At 35.6% G+C, this 21,279-nt stretch overlaps 2 protein-coding genes across 7 annotated transcripts in view; one reads left to right on the top strand and one right to left on the bottom strand.

Annotated features, from left to right (window-relative positions):
• The window catches only part of LOC126872458 (homeobox protein unc-42), a 24,114-nt gene extending 12,206 nt beyond the window's left edge, over window positions 1-11,908 (top strand). Inside the window, exons 4-6 of the mRNA XM_050632427.1 lie at window positions 6,083-6,265; window positions 7,359-7,458; window positions 8,668-11,908. Of these exons, the coding sequence (XP_050488384.1) occupies window positions 6,083-6,265; window positions 7,359-7,458; window positions 8,668-8,774 (390 nt within the window). The 3' untranslated portion in view covers window positions 8,775-11,908. The remainder of the gene's footprint in view (window positions 1-6,082; window positions 6,266-7,358; window positions 7,459-8,667) is intronic.
• Window positions 11,340-21,279, bottom strand: part of LOC126872457 (sphingomyelin phosphodiesterase) — a 20,244-nt gene continuing 10,304 nt past the window's right edge. For 2 of the 6 annotated variants that reach the window (XR_007691990.1, XR_007691989.1), the window contains exons 2-12: window positions 20,411-20,515; window positions 19,520-19,725; window positions 18,150-18,446; window positions 17,403-17,795; window positions 16,970-17,142; window positions 16,408-16,770; window positions 15,872-16,064; window positions 15,619-15,803; window positions 15,306-15,491; window positions 13,204-13,361; window positions 11,340-12,333 (exon numbers count right to left, since the gene is read on the bottom strand). Coding sequence is in view for 3 of the 6 variants with exons in the window: in XM_050632426.1 (XP_050488383.1) it covers window positions 12,264-12,333; window positions 15,306-15,491; window positions 15,619-15,803; window positions 15,872-16,064; window positions 16,408-16,770; window positions 16,970-17,142; window positions 17,403-17,795; window positions 18,150-18,446; window positions 19,520-19,725; window positions 20,411-20,515; window positions 20,651-20,654 (2,175 nt within the window). In the remaining 3 variants the exon portion in view is untranslated. Of the gene's footprint in view, window positions 12,334-13,203; window positions 13,362-13,617; window positions 13,845-14,001; window positions 15,492-15,618; window positions 15,804-15,871; window positions 16,065-16,407; window positions 16,771-16,969; window positions 17,143-17,402; window positions 17,796-18,149; window positions 18,447-19,519; window positions 19,726-20,410; window positions 20,516-20,650; window positions 20,674-21,279 lie in introns of those variants that run through there. The other 4 variants (XR_007691988.1, XM_050632426.1, XM_050632425.1 and 1 more) reach the window with 4 other exon arrangements.

Here is a 21,279-nt window from a genome sequence, read left to right on the forward strand (position 1 = left end):
GTTTCAACTTGGATTAAAAGTTCGCTAATCGAATTTCACAGTCGAATGAAAGTACACGTTACGTTCTGTACGTATATCTAGCGACGAATTTCTCGTCTATAGCGTCTACGATATTTTAAATTGCTGCGAATACCGTTCGAGCGTACATTAGAACCGACTAGACCATCGGTTTCGAACACTCCGAAGACATGTCCGAAATTACTCGTCGTCCTGTGGCTCGATCGAGAAGGGACGATAAAAACGCAGGAAGAATATCTCCAGCCAAACGAATAACAATGAAACAAATAAACGAGTTTCAGGTTGGTCGAATTAATTCGAACGAGCCTTTGTTCTACCGTGCTGTTAAACCATTGAAAAAGGAGAAGGTTGCGCGCTTCGTTAAACAATTGGGAAAAGAAGTTGAAAATTATCAGGGAACGCGCGTTTCTATTTCATTGAAATATTCGATGCTACGGAATTCTTTGAAGGCTGCCGTGGTAGCTACGGCATTTTGTATTTTGGAAGATGGCGACACGCGAACAGGGTGCTCTTGGATGAAAGAGAAATAGGTAGGGAACGGCGGTGGCAAAGTTGAGATGAGTTGGGAAGGAAGGGTGGTTGGGTGGCGCTGTACCGGAGGCTGCCATTATATCTGAGCCGCCATTTTAAATTGAATTTTCTCCACCCTAGATAGATCTGAAACGTCTCGGCCTTGCCGAGGTTCTTCCTTCGTTGCGAGACGAGGAGTAAGAAGATGAGGAAAAGTAGAGGGAAACCGTACGAAGGGTACCAAACCCCCTATGGCTCGGCTCCCTATCTTTCTCTTCTCTTCTTTTCTCTTTTCTTCCCTCCTCTTCTCTTCTCTTCTCTTGTCTTTTCAACCCCTGTTTCGCGATGGATACTCTCCACGTCTTCGCTATTCTGTCCAAATGTTAACGGCAGAATTTTGCCTAACGAGGAACGAGGCGAAACACGCGAGAACGTAGAAAGCTGATTGCAATTTAATCGAAATTTTCATACTGGCGAAAGAAAATCAGCTGGACCTTTTATACGTGGTATCTACTTTGGACGATGAATTCACGTATTTATGTTTATATAAGTAGACTAGAGATATTTATGGAAATGCGCGTTATCGTGGAAATAATTAAAAGAGACTAGGGACTGCGCCGAGATTTCCGTCACGTGTTATACGTTATGACGAGTACACCTTATTTTAGATATTTTATACACGCGTTACGAGCATTTTATGCACTTTCGCGCGACTAATCCTCTTATTTTTCATAGGAGAGCGATTTTAAGATGCGATACCTGGTCGACCAATCGCGCGTTACCAAGAAGAAACTGTCTTTTTATTGATAATGGTAATACGGTATAATGATAACGGTTAAGAAAAAGGATAGCATCGTGGTAAGAGAATAATTCTCGAATCACCGCACAAGAAATCCCATTACCTCGAGGAAAAAGAAAGGTGAATCCGAGACCCAATATTAAGTTAGCTAAGTTTTCATTCGACCTTTTTACTTCGATTCGACTTCCGATCGAAGCCTACCTAGTGGGCGTTTTACGAGAAAATTGACTTCCTATCTGAGAGGAAATAAGAAAAACTGACGAGCGAAATAAAAAATTATCAACGTACATTCCTCGTTTTATCATCGGACGGAATATACTTTTTTAGATCGCTGCACTCCGAATGTAACTCGCGTTTACATTTATTACTTTGCGGTTTCTTGTCAAATCTTTCACGGCTCGCGAAATATTCTCCCTTTCTCTCTCCAACAATGATTTCTACATCTCCCACGTTTTAAGATACTTTTATATTTGTAAAAACGCTTCGAATGTTCCTGTTGAAAAAAAAATCTCAACCTCGACAAATATACAGAACAAAGTAAACTTCTCGTTCTAATATTTAACGAATAAGACAAATCTCTATCGTCGCTTTTTTAGTCCAGAAGCGTGCAGAAAAATATATCGCAAACAACCGCGATCTACTTATCGAGACGCGTCGTAGTTTCGACACGATCCAACGAAGAAATGTAAAAATCGGTAGATGAAAGACACGCAGCCTACGATCGACGAACGTTCGTTCGACAAAGTGTAGGTGTACGCGTGTTCTGGTACGAGGGAAGAAAAGTGGGCGATGAGGCAAGAAGAAAGTAGTAGTAGGTATATTTTCTTGCAGAGAGTAATCCATTATCTCGGGATCCATTTTCTGTCTCTATACGTGGGTTAGCTATCAGAGTACGGAGTGTATTCTCTTAGGTATACAGAAGGATAGTTTTCTTGGTCGTGGTTCTCAAAGTAGCAGACATTTTGAGCTGTTCTCTACCCTTGAGGGAGAGAGAACTGCACTTTCGCTATCCCATCTTCTGGCGCTATCTTTCTCTACGGCAGAACATAGCTGGGCGGAGAAAGGGAGGATTGGAGAGCACGGTTATTGAATTACCAACTCTTAGCTTTCCAGTTCTTGTAGGGTACGCGCCTTAAGGGACGCGCGCAAGTATGTTCGCAAAAAGCTCTTTCAGAGGAGTTGTAAATAAAAGGAGCGATCCGCGTTTACGAGACCTAGTCGCTTAAACGCATCCGTATATTTATCTATGGATAAACATACACGAATTACCTTTCTTTCGACCGATTTATTCGATGCCTTTCACGGATCAGCTTTCAGCGATAAGTCGAATGGTTTTCAGGGGATACATAATCCGGTGTAATTAGATTTTTCGTTGATGCTTACGTGGAGATTGTACAAAGTTCGCGATACGTTTGTTTAAATCGTATAATTCGTACTTCGTATAATTTTGAACGCATCGATCGATGCAATTCGTTGTTTCTTGTATAAACGCTATTCGCGTTGGAAAACGATTGATTCGGTAGATATTTCGATCGTGATACAATTTATCACGTAAGAGACTCGATTAAAAGATACCTGCGAAGGTATTAAAGAAGCAGGAGTAAGATAATCCAGTTTCGCGCTTTTAGCATTTCGAATTACCTCTTCCTTTCGATCAAACCAATATTTTTACAAATATGACGCGAGAAATAACAACGGGGACGATCGACCGGGTTTCGTTATCGATCGTTTCCTTTTTTTTTTTTTTTTTTTTTTTCAAGATATTCACAAACGCTTTTCGGCGATACGTTTGATAAATACATCCTGCAGTATTAATAACGTTTAGAGCCACCATTTTTATGGATTCGAGGCCTGTTCTATTCGCAAGCACGTATTAACGTGCGTGTGTGTGTGTGTGTGTGTGTGCAAAAGTGAAATGTCGTTATATTTGCCGGGTAATATAATTTGCAGCGATGCATACTCGAATACTTTGAACTTTGACTTTTAGATCGGAGCTCTATCATAGAGTAGTACATCGCCATAATCAAAAATAAAGGCCTTAAAAAGGAATAAACGAATCGCAGTACTTTTTGACGCGCGGTATTCTCGAACAGAATGCTTCGAAAATCTACGTTTCGATAGAATATTTCGATAGAAGGTATCGTATCAGAAACGTATACAGTACGAATAAAACTATCGGCACGGATTCTGTAAAATTCTGCATTTTCCAAAAAAAAAAAAAAAAAAAAAAAAAATGCTATTCTTTGTTTCATCTTCTCGTAGGATATATAACATTTATGGCTTGGAAATATACATATGCGTATCGTCTACGAATGTATAAACGTACATCGCGCAAAGTCCTGTTAAAGATTGATAGAACACGAAACCGATAGAAGACTCGCAGTAACAAGAAAGTCAAATTTGTTATTCTGGAAATTCGTATATATTTCGTGCGTATAAATGTATAAGCCGGAACGAGATATTTAAAACTACGATAAACCAACTCTGCAATCGATAAAGTCACATCATCGACCGGCAGACTATTATTTGAATAGTACACGATCGTAGTTGGTCAAAATCGTGTACATCGTTATAGATGGAACGCAAAGTAAAATTATTCTTTGTTACGGCATTATTATTTTTAACGAAAGTTTCTCTTCCTTCCGTCGACAACTACGACAACTTCGATGCGAAACTAATGACTCAGGGTGACACGTAAATTCAAATTATTTGGGATGCAAGTATCTTTTGTGCAAGTGCAAATCGGCTCATGTGCCATGAATTCAAATGCGGGTCGCAATTGGTTATGCGTGGTGCTTCGCTTGTTCCGTGATTTCCGTATGTGCAGTTTAAAATGATGTAGGTATAGCCAGATATACACGTACGTATACACGCGCGTCCCTTTTTGAAATTATCGATACAATCTCTTTGCCTAACAGCCGATACATCGTGTTCCAGATTTAATTCACAAAAGAATTTATATCGATCCAATGCACGATGGTAATGACATTTTACGAATAGTTCGTCGACTGTCTTTTTAATAATAGGAGGAGAAAGAAAACGATGTCGATACTGGAGCAGCGACGGTTTCTCGGTTTAATTTTTCCATCGCTACGTCCGACGTCTCGTTTCGAACAGTCGTGTTTCATTTCTTATTTTGTACACGTAAAAATGCAATCAACGCAGTATGGAAAAATATACATAAAAATATATCAGGCTCGCGTTTCAGCGTAATTTTCGTAGTACGATGCTGTTTGTTTCGTTTAACGATCGATGAAGTACTTCGAGTCAAAATTGGACTCCGTAAACTCTCGCACAGCTAAATGACCATCGTATTCGACTTCTTTCGTTCGGCTCCCATTCGTCGTAAATTCCCTCGTTCTGACAACTATAATTTTCCTTCCTCCTTATCTCTACGAACAGTACTCTCGATTCACACCCACAACGATACAAAATCCACGATATTCAAATTGCCCAACGGTTTTTCACCGGGCAATTCTTTCCCTTCCATTCTATCGTCGTACGTTCTCGCGTATCTTCTGCAGCCCCTTTGACCCACCTCTTACGGACACCGGAACATCATCGGCGCGAATGTTTCGCGAGCTACGCTTCGAAAACTACGTATCGTACTTCCATCGAGAAACAGAAAAAGAGAGAGAGAGAGAGAGGGAGAGAGAGAGAAAAAAGAAAAAGACAAGAAATACGCGAAGAGAGAAACGGACCAAAAAGAGACGCGATACGGGGAGCAGCAAATCAGAAGGAAATAGAGAAAAATAACGGAAGAAAAAAGATACGGAACAAGTAGAGAAAACCAGGCTTGATCGAGCCACCCTCGTGTGTCACTCGTTTCACCGTGCGATAGCGTGCAAGAACGAGAGAGAAACCGAGAATGAGAGACTATGCCTGTGTGTGTGAGCGTGCGTGTGTACGTGTGTACGTGTGTGTGTGTCTACGTGCGTGTATACGAGTGTGTACGAGGGAGACAGTGAGAAGAGGGGGAGAGACGGTGCACAGTAGAAATGTCGATAAAACATGTTGGCCAATGAGGAAGCTTGGAGTGACGTCACAGTCGTGGCATTGGCCAATCAGGAGGCACTGGTAACATCACCACGAGGGTGGAAACAAGTCAACCCCAACCAGGGGAGAGGCTTTTCTCTTTCTGGGGGTTGCTTGGAAAAGGGTCGGTTGGCAGGGAATCACGAGAACCCGGAAGAAGAGAAGAGAGGGGAAACGAAGAAGGAGACCATAGGGTGGAAGGGGGAGGGGGTGGTAGGGGGGTTGTAGGCGTGATGGAGGGTCGAGAGAGCGATAGAGGGTTCGAGGGTGGCGGTTGGAGGTTCGGGGATTCGGTGTGCATGCCGGGGAGTCGCTGGTGGCGGTTCAGGCAACCCCCAATATGGGTTTACTAATCCCGCGAAACAATGGAAATTGCCCGATGCAAAATGGCGATAGATAAACTACTCTACCTCGGGGAGAGTCCGAGAAAAGCGGGAATAGCTCAGCGACCGACGATGGAGAAGAGAAATGCCCCCCGTCCCCGCCGCCCCTTCGTTTACAGTCTGATTAACGCGTTCTCGTAGATTCGATTCGAGAACGCGAGTTCGAACGTACATATTTTCGAAACTTCGAGTCGGCTCGTCTAACGAGCTCGTTCGCCTCTCGCCGTTGCACTTTTCGCGAATATCAGAAAAAACGTTATTATTACAATACTTTACGTTTTACTTAGGTCTCCGGAGAATTTTCCTAAATTCTATCGCACTTTCTTCGCACCGGTAGGTCTGGTTTCAAAATAGAAGAGCGAAGTATCGGAAGCAAGAGAAGCAACTTCAGAAGGCCCTGACTCCGATTCCTGCTTGCCAAGGTGCCATGATGAGGAATATTTATCCAGGTGCCAGCAGAGGTTATCAACCGTATCCTCATCCTCACAATAGCATAAATGGAATAAATCGCTACCCTCAGGCAAGTCATTCGTCTCTAAAATATTCTTTTACCCGTAGTTTCTTTTCAGATCTCTCGCAACGATCGATGGTTTTGTCTTCTTACATCTTGTACAACGTATTGCAGGCTTTTTTCCGCAAAACAGTGCCATAAAATGTCCTACGATTAAAAATAAGAAATCACGAAGATCGACAGAGCACAGACGCTCTGTTAAAAGATTAGAACAAAATTATTATGCTGACATTGGTTTGCGAAAAGGAACCTGAGACACCCTTCGTACAGATCATCCATCGAAATCCTTCGTTACCGTTGACAATTTTCTCAAAATAGTTTTGTACGTACGTTCGCGTACGCCGAAAACCGAGATATTAGGTATCGATACGTACGTGATAAAATATGAGCAACGTTTCAAGGTGTGTAAATCCATTGTCACGTTTCGGTCGCCGTATAATTCATTATATTTTTATCGTATTTACGTATATCAAAAAAAAAAAAAAAAAAAGAAAAACGAAAATCGTTAACGCTGACAATGGATGCGTCACGCCTACCAAGCAACGTATCGTATCCCTACGAATGAATTCGATGCGTTTCTCGTTAATGATTTTAACCGAGGTATTAAATTGAAGTGCACCTGAGCGTGCGTCCGGCGCATCGCTATCGGTCGATGTAGCTAAATTGCATTTCGACTGATTAGTTGGGTCGGACGGATTACCGAATGCCTACCGGTTTAATTAAGCCAATAATTCGTCGAGCGTATCGGTTTGCCGATAAAAAAGCTTCGAGATCCTCTTAATCGATCTTCGAAGTCATGTTTGACGTACCGCTATAAAATTTACCGATACTTGCTCCGATCTTTTTTCGTCCGTTATCCTTTCCAGCTGTAATTCCTCTTCTCTATATTAATCCAAACTACCATTCCACGATAACAAGTTTCCACTATTTCTTGTCCCGTATGTTGATTTAAACTACGATCTTTTGAACAACGAAGTTTGATTTTATTTATTTCGAAGAAGAATCGATAAATCGCCTGTAAACGATACGACGAGATTATACTGTCGTATTTTTCTTGTCTAACGAGTAGTTAATTTATATATGAATTTATGTTTACATGTAGATGAGTACGACGTCCTATCCAAGTATGACACAACCGTTTTCTATGTCACATTCAGCGTCGAATATGTCTGCAGTTACTGGTATGAGACAAGATGCGATGGGTGAGTTCACGTGATCTCCAACTATGCACTATTCGAATAACAGCCTGTTAATCGATTTACGATTTCATTAACTCGCGAGTTAATTTATAATTAGGAATATTTTGCTTCGTAGCTTGAGCGAACCGGCGTTATATCCAAACATTGCACGTTCCACCCAAAATACGAACAATGATCGTTGTAGAATTAATTCGTATAATCAGAAAATGTATTTGTCGGCATTTGGTTTAATTCGAAATTTGTTTTGCTGTCGTAACATTACCATCGATGCTATAGATTTATCGCTGTTACGTGTCCAATTACAAAGTGTAGAATTTGCAGAAATATAAAAGAGGGAAACGCTGAAAGATATTAGAATCGATTCGATTCTATAGAAACGAAAAGATCTGCTTGTTTTTCTTTTTTCTTTTCGTAATTATCATAGGCGTTGGTCTAAAGTTATTAAATGACTTGGTAAAACGTTGGACCGGAAATGACAGGAATCGGACATCCGTACAAACGTTCGTTCGTTCGTTCAGTCCAAGACGTTCTCTCTATTTCCGCTCGAATGCCGTCTTACATCATTTCCGGCGCAAGATGGAATATCGCTTTAAAATCGAATCAAGACTATTCGCGAATTGGCTGTCTATGCCGGTGTTCGTGTTCGAGTTTTCGCTCGGTATAGAGCGTAGGTCTTCGACGAATATCTCTGGCTCTTATAACGATTTAACGTCTTAATGCGATAACAAATCGGCCGATTAACGATTACGACGAACCTCCTGCAAAAGTCATTAAATCGATTCACCGGATTGCTTTCTTAAGAGAAAAGAAATTTACTTTCGTTCGTCGAGCTGTTTCCGATGGGAAAGGGTAGATGGATATCTCATTGTCAGTCTTCCTTTTTCGCGTTAAATCGAATGGGTATTTAACTTATTATAACTGATCAATAAATTCTTCGTATTAAAAAGATAATATTCCGCGTATATCGTTATCTTACGTTCGCGACGATTATTATCGCAACGATTATTGCCATTGGTGACATATAAAAAATCTATGGAAAGAAAAAGAAGGCGATTTCCCATTTCTTATAAGCAAACGATTTTATCGTTCAATCTCGTTATCGATCAGCTCCGTGTTTCGACGAAAATTACCTTTTTGTTTTGGTTTCGGGGCTAAAGATAAGAATCCTGTGGGATGGATCGATTTATCCACTGATTTATTACTTCGTTTCAGGCATGTCAGCCGAGGACGAGTGGTACAACAAGAGTATTTCCGCTCTAAGAATGAATACGGCTCATCATCCCAACCTCGCTGCGCCAATGTTGCAATATCAAACATAATTGTAAACATTATATGAGTGGATCAGACGAAATCGTTACGATATATATATATATTTGACTGCATATCTTCATTCAGGCAACTTAGCACCGCTAAAACGTGTTGTCAAGAGGAGACGAGATTATCTCTCGACGCTATGAAGTACATTTAAGAGAACAGTGAAACGAAATCAAATTAACGCGAATCTCGTGACATTTTGCACAAAAAGAGACGAAAAGTCGAATTTACGATAGACACGAAACAATATCGTGTTGAACGGTTTAAACATCTTACCATGATTATTCGTTCATTAATGTTACGATAGAAAATCAGCTCTGACTATTGCGTTTCAGTTAATGAGATATGATTTCTAACATTTCGTCGTAATGTTAATGATATTTCGACAAAAGTAACTTTGTTAATATCATTTGGTATTATTGGTAAAAGAAAGTAAGAAATATTATTCATGTGCGGTGTTATGCATACACACGGATGATATGTATAATTTCATTAAACACACATATTCGCACATAACATTATAATTATTAGTGAAAATGATTATGTATGTACACAATTTTCTATTATTCTGTACAAAGCGTGATATACATATTTCGATCGAACTTTCAATTCTTAAATTAAGTGATACATGTCTGTAGGATCGGAAGGATTTCATTTTTCGTAACGATAGTAGAAATGCATATTGCCGCGTAAAGCAGTTTTGCATTTGAATTTATCCAGATTATTTCTAAAATGTCGATAAAACCGGTTCTTTTGTTGTTCGTTCGTTTTATTTTTATGATACATAGTTTCTTTCCAATGCTGATAAAGGCAAAGTCAGTGACTAAATGAAACAAACTTATATTTCATGTTTTCTTCCTTCTCTATCTTTTTATTCTCCTTTTTTTCTTTTTTGACACAGCACGCGCTACGCATAACTAACAATTAGAATAATCAATATGCACGCAGAGTGGAACTCGATACGCGCACAATCCACGTAATCTTTTTGTTAGTTTCTTAACAACGATCCAAAACAGTTTCGTTAACAGAGGAGATTGTAAATAAGGAAGAGATACGTATACAGTGTAATCAACAGATATTCTAGCATATGCGATTTTTCAATGTCCTTTTAAAGATATAAGCATACCTAAACTTAGTGGAATATTAGGTATTGATTTGTGTGCTTATGTTGGCCAGAGTTTTAAATAATCAGGATGAGAGACGAGGATAACTGACAATGTCTTGCGTTTGAAATTTGAGAGACGCCAGGGGTCTAAATAAATAATTACGTGAAGTTCTATACACAGTTCCTTTTTTTATCTTAAATAATTTTACACCAAATCTTATATATATATATATATATATATATATATATATAGCCATACTTTAAGACTTAATTCGTTAACAATGTTGTAAAATTATTTTACTTATCAGATACAATGGTTTCAAAATATCAAATGTAAATCGGTATTTGCTTTTAATCTTAATCGAATTCTTAAAGTATCAAAATAAAGTTACTTTATTTCAAAGAAAATACACAATTATGTATCTATCTACATCTACATCTTGTTCACATAATGTAGAAGTTGTATACAAAATTACAGATAAAATTTTATTGCAAATGTAAATATATCTCTTGGCAGTTTCATATTTAATGCCTTTCTGGCTTAAAATGAATAATTAAATGAAATATCACATTGATTTACTTTCAATTAAAAAATGTTGTATTTCTCTTATCGGACATAATCGACATAAAAACGTGCAAGATATCTATTTAAACGAAATTTTATTCTATTTGATCGTTATCGAATAGTTGCTATTCTCCCTGGCGTCTTTCAGTGGTGATATTTGGATCTGTCCAATCAACAATCGTCTATATTGGTGTCATTTTTCGATAATTGTCTAATTAATATATTGATCGAGAATGAAGCTGCAGACGACTGCATTGTTTTCGTGTAGTTTTGCTGCAACCTTATTACTAATATCGCTCGCGGTGTTCCACGCGAAATGTTCCTAAAAATTTGTAACATATCACACGAATATACGAACACATTTGCACTTGCATACATACAGAAAGAAACACAACATATATGTGTGTCTATTACGACGACGCATGCATGAGAGCACACATTCACACACACTAACAAGTATGTCAAAGAGAAAAGATTAAAAGTGGAAATGCATACCGGGCGAGCGTAATATAGTTTTAAGCAAGGGTCACGTATTGTACGTATGTGTTGTACATAGCCTAAATAAAAATTACATTTAAAACTAAACGCGCTGTTCTCAAATATTCCACTTAAAATAACCAAATTGAGAAACGTAAAGGAAATATGAGATAAAGAAAGCACAAACAAACTTTAACGAATAGACCGCGGATTTTTATGCATTTATGTTACTTTTGTTGCTTTTTGATCACTATGGTGTATTTTTTTCAGATGATAATCCCTTATTCCAAATTAAATTCGCTAATCCACAACCAGCTTTCTTCACCTAGATTCCAAAAGCTTCCTCAATTTGCTTGGAGCTCTCTCGTTGACGCTAAAACTTATATCGTCCATTGTTGAATATCCATTTCTTACAAAAGTATGTAAATTGTAAAAAAATTTTTATTCAATTTTACAATTAAATCCTATATGTCAAACGTCAATTATGCTAATGAAGTTAAGTGTAATAATCGCTAATTGTAAGTACAATTTTTGTATTTCTATTCATAAAAATGTTAATACATTTATAATAATTATGTTTGTGACAACGAATTCAAGAGTAACTATACAATACAAATACGATTATGTACAAAATATTTCTAAAACTAATCAACAGTGTTTGTCGATTTTACCTAGATTTGATTTTATATCTGATTGATTGTATATCTCATTATTCAAACTAGTTGCATTTGCCTGATCTTTTAATTGTATTGCATATAACAAACTTATAAATGCAATTACTTTTATGTAAATTCACTCTATATTTTCTTTTTTCAAAAATGTATTCTCTATGTTGAGATCACAGAGTAGTAACGATTTCAACTTGTATAGAATTGATATAAACTAAACATGGAATTTAATATGATAATATGCTTCTCTGTCTAGTACATTTTAGTACATTCTATATAGTATTTTTATCAATAGAACATCATTTCTGAAAAAAAAAAAATAAAGTAATTCCTCTTTAGAAACAGTTTATCAAATATTTTTGATACGACAGCAACACACATTCGATGTGTATGTTTATCACATTCAAAGGAAAAATAATTCATGTTTGAAAGTGAAACTTTACGCTATATAATCTCTCTATTGCTAGTTAAATAAATTCTTTTAACTATAACATAACACGGATCTCACGGATATATGTATCTGCATCTGACAATTCCATCATACTTTTGCGTGTAATAGTGCATATTCTTATGCATGTAAATGCATATTACAGCTTTCAAAATAACAATGTCACCATTGTAAATATTTAATAATTTAACAACAGAATCACATCAGTTTTCCGTTTAATGTTATCTTCATTTATCCCAGGCCTAATACATATTTAGGTAAATTATATGCAAATCGAGGAATTGCCATGAAAACAGACAATCTGCAAAGAAAATATAATATACAATTATTTTTTAGGTAAGAAATTTCATAACAGCTTAAGAACTGAATATATATATATAAATTTCAGCAGTTTCAATCTCTTAAAAAAAAAATTTTAATCTATTAATTGTAGTATTTAGTAATTGTAGTAATTGTAGGAGTGGTAATTTAACCTAAAACAATCTATTTGTAACTTTCAATCAGTAAAAAGATATTAAAACTTTGGAATGCTATCTAATGAGATCGGAATAACTAGAATTATATATACGTAAATGCGAAAATGCAATGGATACATTAAATAATTTAATGACTTGACTTTGATAAGTTCGCTCGTTAAGAGGTTAAATCTTTTGATCTTTCTCCCCTATCATTTTTTCTTGTTATAACCAAAACAGAGATACGACTTATCCAGAGTTATATCTATAAATTGTTTTGCAGAATTACGTTAAAAATATACAGTGGTTTTGTATAACTTTTAAAAGAAATGAATAACACATCTTGTTTGTAACATTATCTTGCATGTTTCCCATGCAAAATACATACAGCAATTTCAAAATTATTTCAATTATAAATACATTGGTGTACAAATATTTTTGTGAATCTGTATACGTTAATGAGTCATACTAGTGATACTCATATAGATATCTATTGGTTTTAGTTTGAAAACTAATACCTCTTTTTTATGATGAAATAAACATTAATTATTTGTGCAAGTAATATTCAATAACATATTAAAAGAGAAATTATATATAGTTTCAAAGTTATTAGCAATTTGTATTATATAGTGGAGGCTTTCATAACTACTAAATACTAATTTATGCAGCATTGAGCATAATTTAAGCGTATAGGTAAAATCTATGTACATACTTACACTATAAGCAATGTAGATTAGTGTTGGAAATTTCAACCACCATTATATGTGTTCCATCACCAGAAGGTACTGTCTGTTATTTAATTACTAGGTGCCATTTGCTAATAAATGTGTATATCACATGAAATAGCTTTTTGACCTTAATAATGGCCAATAAACTGTAAATTTGAGTACTTATTATACAACATTGATATATAGTAGAAAATAAAAAATTTTATTTCTTTTATGTAGTGTAAAAACAATAAAAGATCACCCGATTTTTGTTTCTATATCATTTCAGTAGAAAATTTTTGCAAAATAGTAAAAAGAATAGTTAGAATATATTACAAACTTCAAAACACCATCTTTTATAGTAATTTTTTGCTGAAACCACAAAAGCATTAATATATATACAAGCATTACAGATTTACTAAATATTCCGAAACTGATATTTTATTTAATAACATATATACAGTATTTATGTATTGTAGCAGAGTTTTTTAATAATATTGTTTGTCTCTATAATATTTGATATAACAATTATGTCACTTCTTTAGTAATTCATATCGCTTTAGAAAATATGTAATAACTATAAAATATACTAATGCTGTGCGCTGTTTATTCTGAAAAATTATGTTGCTACGTTTCTTGCAAGGAAAATGCTGAAACATACGAACAATGTATGCAACTTATACAGTGATTTAATTCTTTATGCAGCATATACATGCACTAAATATGACTTGTAGAAACCTATATTGAATATTAAAATGAAAATTAATTTAATCCTTTGAGTGTTTAGTCAATAAATTAAATAGACAATTTAAAATGATTAGAATAAAAAATTTATTTTGTGATAAACTGAGAGAATAATACACTGTAACAAATAAAAAATTAAATGCCAAAAAAAGTAAGTATATTAATTTAGTACGTACTGTGTTAAACAAAAAGAAACACAGGGGAGGAACACATTATTTCTTATTGCTTTTTTTCATTGCATGTGTATTAAAAATTAGATTCAAAAGAATTAAAATTGTATCTTTCCGTATTATTTACAACAAGTACAAGTAGTTTAAGCCATAAAAATGTGAACACTCTTTTAACACATTTATGTTATGTTAACAAGCACTCAAAGAGCTAAATGAAAGAAAATCAGGAACAGAAGACAGTTAAGTTGAAAATAATTAAAATGCATTAACATTTCGAAAATAGCAGCATTTAAATATTAGTATATGTTCACTACTTCTTGCAAAAATATTTTATGGTTAGTAGATTACGAATGTTTATGCATTTATGAAAAATTTAAAGATAAGAAAAAAATATGTAGAATATAAGTATGTAATATGTAAAAATATACAAAATGTTAAAAATTTTAAATGTTAAAAATTTTTAATGTTTTAATTTTATATCTTCAGTTGCATCCACAAAAATATAAACTTGTATAAACATTCGCTAATAATCTTTCATAAAATCAGTATTATTTTGCTTAATATAAACAAAAAGTGATAATACAGGCAGTTGCAGCGTGCAGATTAGTAAAATATATTGTACGTATCAGATCTTTATATAACTATATACATTTGTAGTATTTATTACTTAGAGCTAATTGTTAACATTTGTTACAAAATTTCTTAATAATATTATTAATATGATTAATATAATATCATTAATGTTACTAATCACAATTCATCATATAATCACAGTTAATTATAGTATTACTTTCATTGCTTTCACTGAATTCTTTAAATTCTTAATTTTATTGCCTATGAGAATATTTTCCAAATTTTTTTTAAAAAAATGATTCTTTAAAAGCCGAATTTTTTAAAATTTGAAATCTGAAATGAATATTGGAAGAAATGAAATCTTACAAACAAAAAGTTCGAATATTTTGTACATTAAAAATCTGTAAATATTGGCAATTACCTTTCACAAAGGAAGAACACATTATTATAATTAGAAATTAGACTAATGAAATAGGGAAAAATTATCTAAAGAAAACAAGAAATATCAGTGATAGTCATATACGAATAACAATTAAATGACAAAAATATCTGCAGAATTATACGTCAACTTGGTTGGTATTAACATCACCAGAATAAGATTGGAACCACCAATTAGGTACGTACGAGAAAGCGAGTCCGTTGTAAATCCAAGCTCGCCAACCTGTCCTTGTTTCGTTATCTATTCTAGATTCGAGACTCTGACATAGAGCTTTGCGATCGTGACTTCTTCCACTTCGCAAATCACAAAGTAATCTTTTTCGACATTCATCATTGCATTGCGGTCTTACGGGAGAATTCTTATAATAATGTCTGAAACGTAACAATATATACGGGTATTTTAACTAAATTGTATCAAGAACTGATGTTGTTTAAGAGATATCACATCTCAACTTCAATGCCTGGCCAATTTTATGACCTCGCTATATCTCTTACTTACTTATAATACAGATCGAAAAGCGAAGGTTCATTGCTCATCTTATCTATCAGGGTATCCCAGTCCCGTGGTAAAAGCGATGGCATTTGATACGCTTGTCGGGCACTGTACATTTTGTGCCAAATAGGATAATCGTAAAGATTCGCTTCTTTTAGATTCATTACCCAGCTTTCGTGATCTACGACCATCTGTAACAAAATTACGATACATTTTAATCGCGTAATCATACAATAAAAAGGAGTTTAGGATAACTTACCCTCGTGGTTTTTGGATGATCACCATCGACGTAGTATATTCTGTATCCTGGATTGAGTTCATAATAAGGTGTAACCGATGGCCCGACGTAAGCTATGCTAACAGCTCTTCCAAGATCAGCAATATCGTAAAATAATTGGAATTCATCGTAGTGGGTATGTCCAAAAAATTGTGCCGTGATTGTAGATTCGTATCTGTAAACATTGAATTTACAGATAAAACTTTAGGCTCGAGTCTACTTGAAAGTATCTACTTCTTCTTTTTTTTTTTTAAATACTTATAGAGGATTCGAATCTAGTCGGTCAATATTCGAATCGATTTGCGATTTGCTTGACCCCATTGCTATTGAATATCGATATGTTTTTCATTTTTTAGTATCTTATTACTTTTTTGTTACACCATGTATTACCGTAACATAAGACTGGCAGCATGAAAACCGATAAAATCCTTCGATAAACCTATTGCATATGCATCTGGACATAAATGTTACAACAGATGAATCATAGTCATTTGGAAACTCGTTACTACTATACTAGCCTGTTAATGATTTGATAATAGTTCCTAGACCACACTTTCAAACAGTCCGAATGACCAGGTGGAATATGCCCAATGATGTGAACTTTCTCGCCATTCATTTCAGCTCCTTGTAACTCATAAACTAGCCATTGCAGTTCGCTCACTGGATCCGTACTATTTATTAGCAGCCACCAGTTTTTGTTATTGCAATAATTCATATTGACAGAAAGGATTCTGAATCCTGGACGCACTAAAACCGAATAAAAAGCGCCACGGCGAACAGTGTGTGAAACACCTGCTGGTAACCAATGTCTCCAGTGTTTATCGAGCGAGTCGTACAACCACGATATGTCGTTTTCTTTTGGCACAAATGGTGGTGGAAAACTGAAACATTTTTTTACATTAATCTCTTTCTTTTTTCCTATTTTTATATACTTTACTATTAAGCCAAATGAGTACAAAATCAAGGATTACACGTTGTTAATAGGAAGGTAGTATTAATAACAAGGTTTGTCAATGAAACAATCGAAATTTTGTCTACAAAGAAGAAAGTTGAGGAAGTAAATAAAAGAATTTTAGTTACCTATTAACAGGAGCACTTTCATGATTTCCAAGAGCAGGAAAGATCGGTATTCCGGGAAACATCTCAATGAGCTGTGTCACCGTTTCATGCAAAACTTTCAGATTTTCCTCTCGCGTTTGATTCCACACGTCATGAGGTGGTAAATCTCCTGTCCACAAAATGTAGTCGATATCCTGGATTAACACGAGAAATTCTCCAAATTATACTGTACGAATTTTTGTAAAAACATCTTTTCTCATAAACATATCTGATTAAAGTAAATCAACTACTTTTCCACATTCCTCGTTTACTTAAATGTCACAGACAATCACCGTTCTTTAATTTTTAAGTATAAGTAATTTAAGTAAAAGTCGTTAACATTCGTTGTTTCAAGTTGTCATTTTTTATCTTTATTTCAAATAAAATTTGTCTGAATGTAAATCTAGTTACTTACAGAATGTGTATCCGCGATGTGCTTAAGCATATGTTCAACCGTTCTTTTTGGCGTGTCACATTTTCGGTAGTCACCCCATCGTCCAGCACGTGCGGCTGGTGTCTGGGGTGCCCCATTGGTTAATCTGCAGCACAAGGGTTCATTACAATCTGCGTTCGCACCCTCTTGGTAGTAAGGATCGTAGTGCGTATCAGAGATATGAAGAACCTTGAAGGTAGGCGCACCTTCTTGAGGCGGCACGGGTGGTTTCACAGGTGGTTTATTCACTGGCGGGAATGCAACTTCCCACTCGTGTAGAGGATTATACGCGTCGTCGCATGCGTCGCCGATAACAAAGCTGCAGATTTGCGATGGTCCCATATCTACTTGTTTCAACACGTAAATAACTTCGCCCTGAAGAAAACCATCGTTCAACGTGCAATTAATTCCATAGAAAACAGTCTATAACGATATTTAATATTTCAGGTAAACTGAACATTTTTATGCAAAGCTTATTCATCTACGCATCTATAAAACGTCTGAAAATTTTACTGACAAAGTAACGCTAAAATCAGAAGATCGATAAGAATGTACTTCTCACGGTTTTCTCCTGTGGTTTTCATACGCGAATAATTAAAAATAATAAGAAATAATTTTAAATAGATAGAGTTTCATTTCAGAGGAGCGGTTTTTCAAAAGCAACGAATTGAAGTGATAGGAAATTGTAGAATGGTTTGATAGAAGGGAAATCAATATCGTAAAACTTACCCCAAAGAGCAATGTAACTCCGTGACAAACTCGAGGGCTTTGAATATTAAGGGATGTACAAAATTGGTAAATGCTGTTCATAATTTCTTCGTCGTTTTTGCCAACCTTTATGTAATGTAGAAGAAGACCTGCCCCAACTTTGCACGCCGAACAAGACACTTTCGACATCACCGATGTCTCTACCTCCATCATCACTTGCTTTAGATCCAGTAATTTTAAAGCTTTATCCACAAATCCTGACAAGTGCCCATTTGATTGCGCGTTCTCCATCTCCCACAACATTCTAGAATAATTGTGCTGAAAAGAAACACGCGAATTTTTACCACGATCAATGATAGAATATTAAAACGATAAATATAATTATATAAAATTTAGATCGCAAAGTTTCTATTTTGTAATTTTTTAAATAAAATAACAGTATTGATAACGCAAGACTAGTTCTCTTTTACACAAATTTAGAAATATTTCCTAGGAAGTTGCGAGAGGCAAGTAGATCCCTCAACGCAGGAAACGCATCTTTTTTTTTTTCTTTCTTCATTCGGAGAATAATGAATCTTCTATCGAAACGAAGAATCGTATCATCGCAAAAACTTTCGCGGGGAAAGTCACTGACATTGGATTAGAGTCTACGTATAAACCTAAGTAGGAAGGATACAGTACAGGTATATATATACTTATCCTTGTTGATCAAGTTGGTGAAAGTATTTTGGCACTGAAAGTGAGAGTTGGCGACATCGTGGAACGTGAAAAAAGGCGGGGAGATACGGAAGAACCAAAAGACAAGGTAACACCTTGTGAAAATAAATCGATATACACAGTGTTCCCGAAACCATAGCACGATCGGAAAGAAAATGATTCCTCGTGTGAAAATATAGATTAACATTTTTTCCACATACAGCTCGCCGAACTTCAGTTCTCTGATCTTATATTCTCTACCTCGTATTTAATATGCATAATTCAACATTCCAACGTTTAAAGTCCAGTATTTCTTAATCAATACCATTACTCTATTCCTTACATAGACCACGTGTTATCCCGTGTCCCACATCCCGTGAACTTGACTTCGGATGCACAGATATAGGATATTGGCACGTTGGATATAGAGTATGTGAATGGTATGGAAAGTGGGATAGAGATCGCGGGGTCTAATATGCACCTTTTCACTCAGAAACGCACTTTCGCAGCACATATGTAACTTTTTTCTATTAGTAATGGAATATCGGCTGTGGGATATGCGCATGACACAGAGATACGAGATATTCCAAGTAGATCGCGTAAGTTAACGTTTTCGAAAATGAGTCTCGGTCTATAAAAGTTTGGAAAGCCCCGAACTTAGAGACGTAGCGCAGAGACGTTACCAATTTTCTTACCCGTGAAAGTTGATCGAGGTTAGTACCATTAATGCGGATAGTTTCCGCGGTCGGTGGTAAATCTCTGAGCGTCTCGGTATATGGTAAAACGGTAACGTCCAACCCTCTTGCGGCACTTGCTTTGGCGAGCCATTCGTCTGCAAGTTGTGTCCAGTTGCTCATAGGCATTTCCTCTTCCTCCTTTGACCTGTCCCTGACGGGATTTCCTGCAAGAACAAAATAATAAACATTTTTCTTTTTTTTTTCTTTTTTTTTGAGGAAATGTGGTATTTAAGTGTTTGAGTGATACGACCGTAGATGAAACCTGCATGAAACTGTATATCAGGACGAAACTATGTACCATACTTATCTCTATTGACGAAACCAAGGTCAATATGTACTTATGAATCTGAAAAAGATGCAACATCCAAAGGTTCTTTCCATTTCGTAAAGTTCGAAGTTTATTTTCAGGATTCTATCCTTTGGTGTTGTTGATGTTCGTTTAAGCAAATTCGCAAAGTATGCCAATGTCAGAAATGTATAGCTATCTAAAAGTACGTGTTCATGCAGGGTATGAGCTTAAATTATATAATTTCTCCGATACGCTAGAAACATTCTATAATAAGCGTGTCTCAGGAAATCCCATAATTCGTAATCAAATCGATATCATCAGACAGCATATAAATTTCAAGTACTTTCTCTATAAAACGAGGTTATGGTATTGCAAACGTTTCGCTCCATTTTCGACGTGAGTAATAAACTATCATATAATTTATGTAAAAATAGTAACGTGCTTTAAACCTCTCCCTCCCTCGCCCTATGTTTTTTCTTTTCTTTTTTTTTCTTATAGATATACGATACTGTATACTATTTGTTCAATTAATCGAATGATCTAAAATGCAATTCACATACCAACAGCGCTTTTCAACATTCCAACGAGGAAAAAGCAAATAAGAATACTCGTGATGATCCATCTTTGATTTGGCATGCTACGATTTGGCTCTTTGGTATCGTCAACTGAAACGAAAAAATAGCTCTTTTACATCAGATATTCGTAACAAGCAGAAAATTATAAATAAATAGATTATAAACAAAAATCTCTTTACGCAATCTTTAATGGCGTATAGCAGAGTTTGCCGATGTGGAACGTACGCATTACTTGGAGGAAATCTCGAATACATATTTTGGAGGCAATTAAAAAATTATGTTGTATTCGTCATCTTCATCGCCGGTATAGCCAACAAATCACTATTACTTTTTATACTAGCAGGCGTTCCTTCTTACGTAACATTCGTACGTGTTGTCGGTCTCCTGATTGCCCATTTTTCCATAATCAACTAAATCAATCAAATCAGTCTAATTAAAAACACCTCCACTATTCCTTTTTGTCTTAATCGAATTACCTATTTATATTATATATATATATATATATTTTTTTTTCAAAACTTGATTTATTACGCTAGACGGTGCATCAAAATCTTTTTCGGACTTTGAGGTGAGACACGATCGAAAAAATGTTGAAATGACAAAGTTGAGATTCGGGATACGCTAACGTGTAGGGAATATTAATAACGATAAATTTAAGTCGACGATCGACCAACCTATTAATTGAGGATCCTGTGTCGTAGTCTGTGAAATTGCACGCGCAGTGGATGTTCTTTCGATCGTAACGTGACTACCGGTTGCAGTGGGTCAGTGAGATCTGTTTTGGCGAAAGTTCGATGTGCGATCGTATCTAACTGATGCGCTATTTCCGTATATCTCTTTCCTTTCCTTTCACG

Source organism: Bombus huntii, chromosome 13, assembly GCF_024542735.1.
Source record: "Bombus huntii isolate Logan2020A chromosome 13, iyBomHunt1.1, whole genome shotgun sequence".
Taxonomy (NCBI): domain Eukaryota; kingdom Metazoa; phylum Arthropoda; class Insecta; order Hymenoptera; family Apidae; genus Bombus; species Bombus huntii.